The sequence below is a fragment of the Frankliniella occidentalis genome, unplaced genomic scaffold (assembly GCF_000697945.3).
Source record: "Frankliniella occidentalis isolate FOCC.00 unplaced genomic scaffold, Focc_3.1 Scaffold13, whole genome shotgun sequence".
Taxonomy (NCBI): Eukaryota; Metazoa; Arthropoda; class Insecta; order Thysanoptera; family Thripidae; genus Frankliniella; species Frankliniella occidentalis.
The window spans coordinates 2,103,765-2,116,195 of NW_026267143.1; the positions used below are offsets into that span (position 1 = coordinate 2,103,765).

Below are 12,431 nucleotides of genomic sequence, written 5' to 3' on the forward strand. Positions count from 1 at the left end.
ATTTTGCCTTTTCACTAAATATAGAAAGGGAACACCACTATCTGAAGGTCTGGGAGTAGGAGATAGGTGGGGTGCGCATAAGGGAAACAGAGAGAGAGAGAGAGAGAGAGAGAGAGAGAGAGAGAGAGAGAGAGGGTGGGGGTAAGGTTAAAGGTGAGAAGCAGGCATGAGTCTTTGTCGCAGATCATAAGAAGGCGTGAGTCAGCGCCTGCCTGAAAAAGGTGAACGCGTTGAACCGCCACTCGAGAAAGTATTACATACATAGCACCGACAGTCATGCCTTTAAATTATTGTGGCATACTGCCCATGCAACGTGGTAGGCACACATTTGAATGTAATTTTCTTTCGCGAGCATTATTTGCTCATTGTCAATAACTAGTCGAAGGCACATTTCAGTCGTTCCTATATGGGTACACAAATTTTGCGGGCCGTATCTCGAGCTTAACTTTCTATTTTAAATCATACAAGGAGGAGGTGGCTCATGAAAACGCCATAAGCCTACATAGAGTGCTCTCTCCTCTGAATTGGCCCCGATCCCACTAGCCCGACCAGCACGGGCTGTTGCGTCTGAACAGATGTGGTCCTCGTTGTTTTTCGAACGTCGAGTGGCCGCTGCCGGCGGGCCAACCCCATCTGCCCACCTCGTCTGCGCTCCCTGCGGGTGTCACAATGGGACGCACATGCCGCTTGTTTTTGTAGCTACTGCACTGCCAAGTTTCATAAAACTTTCGTGTGGGTAGTAAAATGGAAACAAACTATTACCATTTGTAGAAATTGATAAACGCAAAATGCAACCTACAGATTAGTCAGTGTCTTTATCTCCCACGGAAGTCAATGTTGGGTTTTGATTCAACCGACTAACGTCAGCTAGATCTTTAAAACATCACAGTCTTTAACGGCAGATACTTTTACCAAATTTCAAATTTGTTGCTTGTCCCAATGTTCCCACAAAATTTTAGTTTGTCCGGTAGATACAAATTTGTCACTATATGCTCCCAGTGGTCAAACTCTTTAAATCGTAATGTGTCAATTTACTTTGACATCTTAAAACTGTTCGCAATAGACAAGATCACATAGTTTCCCATGTCCTACTGAGCCCCTACCTCCCCCTGCTACAACTATAAATATAAACCACATTCTTGATTTACATCACTTCAGCATAGTGTTCCATTGAACAGCTGCTTGGGAAAAAACATACATCACAGTTTTCAAGTTATGCAATACGCAAACTGTTTTGTCTTGTGTCTGCTTCTCCCCGTCTTCTATTTTCGTTTGCCTCTGTGTTGACTCTTCCAAAGTCACTTTTCCACTCAGCTGTTTTCCTTTCGTAGGTGACTTTGAGGAGCGGAAAAAGAGAGGGGAAGTGGGAGCGCGAGAAAGCAAGATAGGGAGAGAGAGACAAGCGCATCATTGCGACCCTTGAACCACGCGGCATAGAGTGGAGATGGCGGGGTAGCACGGTTACAATAATTATTAAGATGCGTGTGTTGGGTGGGTACCGATGCCGCTGCAGATTCTCGTTGCCATGGCAACGGTTATCTGCACTATCGGCCGCAGCGTCGCTCCTTCATTCAAGGCCTCCCTCGTTGTTTACTCATCAAACAACAGGGCTGTCATGGCTGCTGCTTTAGCGTTGAAGGGAAAAGAATTAATCCGCGCTTGTTTCTTTAGACCCTGCTGGGGTGAGTTAGTAAGGCCGCAGCGCACTCTCTGACGCCTCGTGTGGCCGTGCTACTTTCCAGCATTATTCTTTGCGCGGCTGGCAGGAGTGTTGCTGCGGCCGCGTCCTGCCTGAGATCCTACACTCCATCTAGAATGTTTGTTGTTGCTGTTCGCAGGATCGTACCTGGACCAGAAACAATGTTGGGAGGAAGGAGGACGGAGTCTGGCCATCGGTATGTATCTAGCAAACGGTGACTTAATGGGCGGGTTTTGCTTATAGTACACTTGACGTTTGGCGCCTTGTCGCTTGGTCGAAAACCGCCCTATCGACCGATATCCTGTGAATAATGTAGTGTGCGCAGATCAGAACCTGTATAGGTTCCAGTAGACATTTAACAGACTAACCATAACTCTGCGATTCTTACATCGCGTGAAGTGTAAATGGGGATTAAGGATGACGCGTGGATCATCGCACCCGCACGTTTTTCAATGCAGCTCTTCTATGCGTTACGCGCGGGAAGTTTACTTTTCTCCTCTGCCCCGGCCGCCAGCGCTACACGAGACTTGTCCTTTTAGAGCCAGGCCTCAGTGTGTGAGCGAGCGCGCCTCTGTGTGTGCGTGTGAGTGGTCGGTAGCCACCCCACCGTTTGGTTCCTTGTTTACCTTCAAGGATCGGGTTGCAGAAATGTCCCCGGCTCGATGCGCGCACCGCGGAGCGTTCGCGCGTCCACGGCGCCGTGCGCGCTGGTCGCCTTGGCCGCCGCCCCGGCCTCGGACGTGGTCGCCTCTTCACTCCGAGAGATTATCATCTGTCCTTTTCTCTTCCTTCTCCTCTTGCTCCCCCTGCTCCACCATTCCGAGGGCAAACAATCACAGTCGGTGACGTGTTCGACGGCAAGCAGGACACCTGCAAAAAATAAAATAAGAAAAGTTAGTGATATCTTCATTATTGAGATAGTCCATACCTCGGTCCGTATAGGTGATTGCCTTCGTAAACCATGGTAACATAAGACTATCGATCGAACTTTGGGCAGCAGTTTCATGTTACTAGGAAGACCAAGGTATGAGACATATGTCATTACTGTCTCTGCAAACTAAGTGGGATAAATTCTGAACTATTTGTTTGCATTATGTGTTCCTAAGATGCACCACGCAACCACGATATGTATTCGAATCACGTAGCTCACATCCATCAATGTGTTTGCTCAGAGCAACAGGACCAAAACACAATGTTTGCCAACACGCTGGCATTTGCTTCCTTCCGACGGATGTGTCGTGCCTTGTCATGACCTGACGTGCTCCGCATCCATCATCGTCTGCGGAGGGATTTGTGGCGTTTGTGCGTCTCCAATAGCGCCAATAGCAACCTAAGCAACTAAGTCTTAGGAGGCCAAGAGAGTGAATACCGGGTGTGAACTTCACTGTTAAAAAGCAAGTCAGAACTTCACGAAGAATTCGTTGTTAAAAAAGTGGCCAGAACTCTTTGTGAAATCACAACTCTTCTTCGCTGTCAAAAATTAATAACTCTAGAAATTATTACGATTGGTTCACAAGTATTTCCAAGTAAGATAGCAAAATCCACTAATTTTGACTACAAAGAAGTGTTGTGATTTCACAGTAGCCTCTATTATGAAGTTTTGTGGTCACTAAAGCAAAAAGTACAATAATCACGTAAAGAACTACTGTGCATTTGGAGTGCCTCAGTACAATATTTTTGTCAGTCCAAGTAGCAATTGGCAAGTGGAGAGGTAACCTGAGCAGGGCAGAATGGGGTAGCCATAGTACTTGTGACTTACTACTGACTTGACTACTCCCAAAACAACATAAAAGCGTAATATTTTAAATACAGAAAACTTATTGTGGTTCCTTTTATTTGTTTCAGTGTCCCGGCTGATGAGCTCTTCAACGGCATCCATGAATATGAACATGAACATGGGCAATGCCATGGGCCTGTCCACATGTTCAGTGACAGGCGAAACCAAACCCATGCAGTTCCCCCTGACCCAGAGGAGAAAGCGCCGAGTCCTATTTACGCAAGCTCAGGTAAGTGTAGTTAAACATAAAGCAGATCAGCATGTTTATCAGGCATACTACTTATTGGTTAGGTTACACTGTAGAACACGCAGGAGTGCGAGTGAGCTTTCGACAGTAGTGCATCACTTTCATGATAGCAGAGGACAAGAAACATCATAATACAAGTGTAAACCCAACTGTGGATATAGTACACTCTTCCTTGTGTGTACATGAAAGCACACACAAGGAAGTGTGCACTTGAAAGCACACACAAGGAAGTGTGTACCACCCATGTACACACTTTCTTGCCATGCACATATACTTCCTTGTGTGCGCTTCCAAGTATCGAGTGTAAAGGCTAATAGTTCCCAGTGTTGCGGGTTTGCATACCCTGACACCTTACGGTCGGATCAGATAGGCAAACTCGCAACACTGTGGTGTATTGCTTTCACAGATGGTACACACAAGGAAGAGTGTACTATGTACACAGTTGGGTTTACAGATATGTATATTCCTATTCTAATGGAGAGAACAACGACGTAAATAACAAACAAGCAACGAAACCCTTATTTTTGGGTCAAATCCTCCTACCTAAAAACGTTAAGCTATAGACCGAGAAGAAAATGTCAGTGAGGATTAGAGTGATGGAAAACTGCAATTGTAGGGAAAATGCTTGTAACGGGCAAATTGTCCGAGAGCGAGGCCACAAAAACAATGACTAAACGCCTCCTTCCTGTCTTTCCAATGGAAATCATGTCAAGTGTCAGCCTGCGGCGAAAGGCTTGTAATACGCTGTCACCAAACTATTCTGGTTTACGTACCATGAAACGCGTTGAAAGGGTCACGTCAGTCCTGCTCCACACCACGACGCAGAGCACGGCGGCAGGTGACACACATTTTTTATCGTAGTTAAGAGAAGTCTCAGTTAAAGAGTTAACGGCAATGCTGTTGGTATTTGAAATGCGGTATATTTGTCCCTAATCTCTAGCCCCCCCCCCCCCCTCACACACACACACATCCACACTTATTGTGTCACCGTCCGGACGTTATTGGAGTAGTCGTATTGACACTCGGCACACTAATAGCAGCGTACCGAGAGCAAACAGAGAAGCGCTGACGTGTGGTGGCGAGGCGTCGCGCAGGGGGAAAGGGAGAAGCGGGAGAGGGGGGGAGGGGCGCTTGGCCGGAGGATGGGATGTGCTGCGCGTCCTGGAGGTCTGGAGGCTCCAGCAGCCGACCGGTCCACACGCACTGTAGCTGTCACAGGTCCGTCTGGACGTCTTGTATTCTGGACATGACGATATGATTTCGTTTGTCGACATCTCAATGAATCCGGTGCGTGATCTGGCCGGATCTCTCTAGGAGGTGTCTGGGCTGCAGCCTGGCTCCTTTGTCCCCGCTGGCGCCGGGTGAAGCGCCTCGCCTCGCTCCACCACCCACGCTCTCTCTCCCTTCTTCCCCCTTTTCATACCGTGCGACAATGTAAAACGCCTTCCGCTCGGCCAGCAGGGCCCCGCAGCCAGTCGGCACCACAATTGAATCAAATTCGTGTGCTTGAGCAATTAAAAAGCAAGGATTTACAACAGCGTTGGCTGAAGTGAGAACTGCTATAATTGGTCACAATACCACTCAGAATTTGTGGACGGATTGATGGTTTTCGTTGGGGTGAATAGTCAAAATAAAACCCTATTGAATAAAGTTTGTCACATTTGAGGCCAAAGGCATCTTGATGACTCTGCCTTTTGCCCGACTCGGGTGACACCACCACAGGCCTCGGTAGATATATGCTACGCGCGTCGCAGCGTAACAGTATTTCGTGAGATATCGCTAAGCCTGTTACGCGAGACGTGGTCTGGAGTAAATCTACCTAGTAAACTTAGTGTGCAGCTGCTCAAACACTTGTAGGTGTGCAACTACAAGTTGAATACTTCGTAGTCGTACCGAAACGGGGACGACTAAGATAATCCGGCTGACAGCCGTTAGGTTAGGGATCATCCAGAGAGTACGTTTGTCATTCTCCTTCGCGAAGCTGTCAAGTTTAGCCCCAGCAAGCTCTCGTAGCGCCTGGTAGGCAGACACCATCTAGTCTGCAGTGCATGCGTGTACTGCGGGGTGGCCTACCTTGAGCCTCGCAGGCGTCGAGCTCCCCCAATCTGATGAATTAATTTGAGGAAAACGGATGTACTTCCTGGACGATGCCTTATCCGGCGGGAGGGAGCAAATTTTCATAGGTTCAACTCTCTTTTCGGTTATTACTACGACAAATCACTTTTCTCAGTGCGTATACATTATAGTAATGCTGTGGGGGATAAGAACTTCGAACTATGATCAGAGAGCTGGCGTTATAAAGGAGAATCCAAGCCAGTCTCATGCAGAGCCAAACATCTAGGCTAGAGCTTGAATGAGTTACTATGTGTTTTGACGTCTGCATTGTCCCAGATGAGCTGCACCCTTCTCACATACACACTCTAACACGCGCGGACGCCGCGTGTGGATGCTGCTGCTGTGCGCCAGAGAGAAAGTCAAACTGATATGGTGATGAATACGCCACCCACCCGACGGAGCGGAGTACATATTCGAACGTTTCATGGTTGTGTTCGAAAGTAGTGAGACACTGCGTTAAAAATAACAGACGATACGCCCGTATTACCGCCCAAACAAAAATCAAAAGGGACCATAGGCAATGATTGAAACAAGCGATTCATGGAATACACTGGAAAACACTGATGTTAATTAATAGCGAAATTGTTGTAAGGTTTTTTCACTGTCTCCTGTTGCTGTTCAACAAATCGTCTGATCATGTACATATAACAGCAATATTTGTAACTAAAAGCAATTATGTTCAATTGCGTGCTTCAAGTTTTGCATTATTGGAAAACATAAAGTAAGGTTCCAACAACTTTCACGTTATTAAACAAATTTGTTGTTGTCGAACGGAATTGCTGTTTTTCATCAACACAGTTGTGACCTAAACACACATTTTTTATCTGTGCAAAGGATAAGACAAGAAAAGAGAATAACAGATTCTTTGACTAAGCCCGTATTCGTCTGTTACACAGGTTTATGAGCTGGAAAGAAGATTTAAGCAACAGAAGTACCTGTCCGCTCCTGAAAGGGAGCATTTAGCGAGTCTTATACACCTGACGCCCACACAAGTAAGTACGGCCGGACCACCCCTCAATACTACTACTAAAAATAATAATAATATTAATAATAATAACAACAATAAGTAAGTGAGCGCGTGCTCGTTTGTGTGTACGTATGTGTTTGTGAAGGGTTAGGGGATGCCAAAGTGCGTGGAGCGAGCGCCCCTCTACCCTCGCAATATGCGTATTCGACGGCGCGAAAACGTAGAAGCGCAATTAGGATGAGAGACAGAAGGGACCCGCCGACTCCGGCCTGGGGCGGAGAGATCATGGCGCAACAATGGGGCGACCACGCCCCGCCACGCCCCGCCACGCCCCGCCACGCCCCGCCACGCCCCGCCACGCCCCCGGCCGTTGTCGCCGCTAACCGGGGGATAACAGTTTAATGCCTGGTTACACTTGGCCCTGAGGCGCAGCTCGGCCGGTCCCGGGCCAGCGGGGACAGCCAAGTGCCGCCAGAAAGCCGATGACGCGGGGAGGGGATGTTGTGCGTGGGGTGGGGGACTGCAGAGGGGGGAGTGGGGTGGGAGTCCTATTTGAAGTTGAAGAAGGCCCCGTCCTCACCGCAGTGACGTGGTTTGCCGTCCTTTCCCTCCACATTCCAAACCCCAACTTATTATACCTAGTTCTCCAAGCTCAATCCGCTGCTTCTCTTCCTCGGGGAGTAATTCCTGCTAAACTTAGCGCACACCCCACATCTCTAAAGGATCTATAGGGGATTAGTGAGAAACTTGTGTCCGCGGGTGTCGCGCGATGCAACAGAGCTGCTGTCTCCAGCATCCTTCCTTATCCTCCGCGCTCTTTTACCCCTCCTGGGCAGCGCGAGTTGGGTAGAGCAGAGACCTAAACGCCGGGTATGAACGGCTGCAGCGTTTACCAGCGGCAGACTGCTGTTGTTGACTCACATCACAGTGTGCTCGGGCTGCTGCTGCTGTTGCTGCATACCTTTCAGAGGCAGTTCAGGTGCATCGCTTCCCGAGCCATGGGAGTCAAACGCATGCGACATTCCGGTGTGACGGTACGTCAATATTTCCCCACCCGCCGTCCTCCCAGCGCCATCGCTGGTCCCCCAGTTCCCCCCGTCCACGTCTGGCGTGACGAAAGGGAAAGCTCGGCGGCGCAGCAATACAAAAATAATACTAGATTGTGAGGAGAGAGGCTGACGGTCGGGAAGAGACCGACCCTCTGGTAGCTGTGCTTACTCGGTCCTCAAAGTTCATTCAGGTCTTGAGCGTTTTCCGCTCACAAAAGAACCGACCGTGCCCGCTCCTATGGCGGCCCCTCCGGTCAGACACCCGCCGATGGGAAAATCGCAACACGGAACATATACCAAGGAAACGAGTCCGATTGAAACTTCTCTTTCCACGCGATTCACCTGAGCGGAAACCCCCTAGCTGCTCGGCGTGGCGCGGCGCGGCGTGGGGGCTTCCACTTGAGCTGCGCCGGCCGCGCAGCAACTCCCTCTACTTTACTGCACGCCGCGCCAGTCCCGCCCCGACACCTGTTCGAGAGCACGACTGGACCTGAATCATACAACGATCAACCAGAAACTTTTGCATCTGGAACACAGGCAGGACACATTCTAGGATATTTCTGTTTGTTTTATTTTGCTCGATTTTGTTATTCTTTGCTGTCATTAGATATAAATCAATTGCATACCCGAGGAAAGGAGGAGGGGGGGGGGGGGGCACTTAAGCTACGGCCTGAGTGCGAGCCTGGAAGTAGCAAAACAGAAGAGAGCGAACAAATATAAAACACACACTGTTAAAGTATTCCAAATCAATGCTTTGCAGACAGACGCTTTTCAAATTGCAGGGCTATGGCTATAATGCTTTGTACACCACGAAGCATTATTACCTTACAATAACAAATAGACTCTAAGCAAACTATCGCTGGGTAATTAGAAAGCATTTGTTCTCTTCGCAGCATTACAAAGCAAGACTTCGTGGGCTTATAAACAGTGCGTTACCAACCGACCGACCATAGCTAGATAAACCTTGGTAAAATGTGTGCCAATGTAAGATTCACATCTATCGTTTGATCTCCAATCAAAAATTAATTTTCCTTCAATGAACTCGTGCGTCCACGTCGATAGTTAATTAAAAAATGCACCCTCTTCACCTCCCCCCCCCTCCCCGCCCCCTTCGTCAAAATTCCACAATGAAAGTCACTTTCCACCACATTTCTCTTAAAAGAAACAGAACGGCAGTGGATTTTGCTTAGTTGAGTAGTTCAGGTGGGAACATAAACTCCCACCCCTACGAGCATGGTGGCAATGGCAGTAGCTGCCCCCGGCTGCTCAGCTTGTGAGTTCACTTACACCGCGTCGCACCGGGCGGTCCACTGGTCGTGTGCGCGTCGGGACGGGGGTCCACCTACCACCCCACCTGGCGTCTCTGTGAATCCCAGGCGTTCTCCGCATGATCAAAATTTTGTATTAATCCGCAGACAAGATGAAAAGTAAGCGCGTTTCATTTACGAATTGAACCGAATTAGTACCTCGCCACTAGTGTAAAACTAACATAACATAACATGTAAAAATAACATGCGAAAGTTTAGAGCTTTCGGCAGTTTTAATGTCTTATTTTAATATGATTTCCTCGTAAAATTCCGCGTCGAACGAGCATACCTGATAGGGTTCTGATCAACGGTAAGCAAATGAACACTAAATGAAAAAACCTTTTAAAATGTAAAATTTTTTGCCATTTTTTAACAAAACCGCATTACATGTAAGCTCGTCCGGCGTGGGATTTGGCTAAGATTCCGAAAATTTGTCTTCGAAGACAATTTTCTTCCAGCGGAAGAAAATGTTTTGATGAAACCTGAAATTTGTTTTTTGCAGTGAGAAGGTTAAATAAAATACTTCGTAATTTGAATTTTAAAAAATAGCGCTTTCCCTAGCTCTTCGCCAACTAGGCAAACGTTTTGAATGGTTAAACTAAAACGGCCCCACTAGAGAACACTGATAAACCAAGTGTTCAACTGCTCAACACCTGTAAGTGTGCAACCGCAAGTTTAATACTTGCAAGTGTTCAATTCAGTAGTAGTACACTTGCAAGTGTTAAACTCGGTATTTGTGCACTTGTAAGTGTTCAACTCTCCTGTTGTACACTTGTCTATATCGTTCGCTTTCTGTGGGGGAAGTGTTTAACAGAGGAGTTGCACACTTACAAGTGCACAAATACCGAGTTGAACACTTGCAACTGTGCTACTACTGAATTGTACACTTGCAAGTATTGAACTTGCGGTTGCACACTTACAAGTGTTGAGCAGTTGAACACTTGGTTTATCAGTGAAGAAGTGAAATCCGAATCGTACTTACAAATCAGAAAACCAATGATACACAGTTGTTATCATGCCCGCACTAATCGGTGTGAAACGCCATACATCCGCGATGCTTGCCTCTCGCACACAACCCCTACGCTCCCCTCGTAATCACTCCGCAATCAAACTAAGCTCTCGCATCAGCGCGTTAATCCTCCCCGCCACCACTGCCACCCGCTGGTGCCCGCCGCGTGGGGGAGAACCTCAAGCTCAAACGTGGCCGGCAAACGTTTTCTTTTGCCTCATTCTTGGTCTTCCCTTTGACTTCTTCCACGCGAGCGGCGTCGGGTCAGGTGGGGGGAGGCGGGGGGGAGGCTTTGAATGACGTGGAATCTGCGTCGTTCAGGTTGTGTAGACGTCCTGTTAGAAACTTTGCTCTACTGGTACACTGCTAAGTTGTGGGAGTCCACCGAACAGATTCATACGAGCTGGGAATTACGACATCGCGACGACTCTTTTGACAGAATTTTCAAGAGGGCAGGAGTAAATGGGCTTATTAAAGCTTTTAAATTTGCTGCAATCTATGAAATGACATATTTTAAAGAATGACAAATTAACGGGATTTAATATTCCCCCCCAATATTGGCACTAAATGCGTTGGGAAGACAGTCTCCGAATTCACACGTCTGAACACCGAGAGTATGTCTCTGCACACAAGTGTCAGTATTTGTAGTGGAAAGCAATTCCGTCACTTCCTCCATCTTCAAAATGTCATTTAACATAATTTGCAATGTGCAAGCTTTTATTACTTTATTCACCTGTGTCCCGCCGTTCGATCGTCCGTTCGTTCGTTCGAACGCTCTTAAAGAGATAGCCTCAAAGAAGTGCAGGGGACACGTGGTGGGCAGACGATGGGCAAAGATTTTATGCAGTGCAACATTTACAGACTTTTAAGCCCACGTTCCAGTCCCACCCCCGGAAGGATATCTTCCGTAGGACACGAGCGCCCCGCCCAGGTGAGCTGCTCGTTAAAACTTTGGGAAACAATCGCAACCAAGCCCTGTGCCTGCCGTAATTGTTAGAGAAAGGGAGGCAGCGGCCCTCTCCTGCGTTTACGGCACGATCTCTCGTTAAAGTCTACTTAGGACCTCCTTATGGATGAGGCACCATCCTCATTAAAGCAAGAAGCAAGCGTCTGCCACATCCTGGGAGCGAAACGCGCGCGTTGGCTGCTGGGTAGTGAAGGGTGGGAGAGTGGGAGCAGCGGGAGGGGGAGGAGGATAGGACGAGGGAGGTTCGGAGGGAGGAGGGGGTGAAACGGGGACGGGAGGGGGAACAAAGAAGGTGCGCGCTCTGCTTGATGGTTGTGTCGGATGAGAGAACAATAGGTGGCGTTTCATATACGGGCAGAGCGAGGGGTGGAGGGAGACGTTGCGAGTGAGCACGACTGAGGGATATTGCATGAGGTTCTTTTACGGTCCATTATGTACACAATCGCAGGCGTCTTGTCCGATGCCTTGAAATGTTAACTGGAAGTCTGAGGCAGAATGTTGCCCATGAAGACAATATTCGCTCAGAGCTCGGCTGGGATCTGTGGCGCGCGTACTGCTTGAGCTCGCTCTCATGCGAGGTCAGAAGGTCACAGGCCCTAGGCAGATCGGACGGTAATCCCAGATAAGCCACGCGGCAGAGCGTGCACGGGGGGAGCATAAGTGAGGGGCGAGGGGTGGTGTCTCACCGTTCTTCGGTATAAAACGCATTTTACGAACATTTATTTGTATATTCCCTAAAGTCCAGCACCAGCACATGTACTTTCGGCTGGGCCGCTGCTCTCCTATGCTGGGTGCTGAGATGTGCTGCACCTCAGGCGACTTACTAACTGGGACGTAGCACGTCGCCAGCTCTCTCCATTTTCCATGAGATGTTTGACCAGGCGGTGGCGTCTAAGGGACCGCCCGACAGGTTCACCAACCCCACCCCAGGTCTGCATCCACTCATTTATTTATGAATAAAGGGTGGCCAACCTAACGCCACAATGTGCGAGTGAGAAAAAGGAGCGCGCGGAAAAACAAACTGCCTCTCTGCGTTGTGTGTGTGTTTGTGCTGTTGCGATGGAAGTTACGCCTTTGCACGTGGCATAGGGAGTTTGCGTTACGCTGCTCTCCCTCTTTTCCGGCGCATGCGCTCCAGCGGGCTGGGCTGCTTTTTGGCCAGTAGGGGACGGACCGAGCCGAAGGGCTGGAGGGCCGCGCCGTCCCTTCTTCAAGGGTCACACGAAGTTCCGCCTGAAGGGCAGGAACACTGCCCCTCCAATCAATACGGTGGCCACCGGGGCTGCATGACGGG

At 48.7% G+C, this 12,431-nt stretch overlaps 1 protein-coding gene across 4 annotated transcripts in view; it reads left to right on the plus strand.

Annotated features, from left to right (window-relative positions):
- The window catches only part of LOC113202340 (thyroid transcription factor 1-like), a 20,257-nt gene that overhangs the window by 5,500 nt on the left and 2,326 nt on the right, over window positions 1–12,431 (plus strand). For 3 of the 4 annotated variants that reach the window (XM_026416520.2, XM_026416519.2, XM_026416521.2), the window contains exons 2-4: window positions 1,839–1,895; window positions 3,545–3,705; window positions 6,735–6,830. In XM_026416520.2, coding sequence (XP_026272305.1) covers window positions 1,839–1,895; window positions 3,545–3,705; window positions 6,735–6,830 — 314 coding nt within the window. The remainder of the gene's footprint in view (window positions 1–1,838; window positions 1,896–3,544; window positions 3,706–6,734; window positions 6,831–12,431) is intronic. The other variant, XM_026416522.2, reaches the window with a different exon arrangement.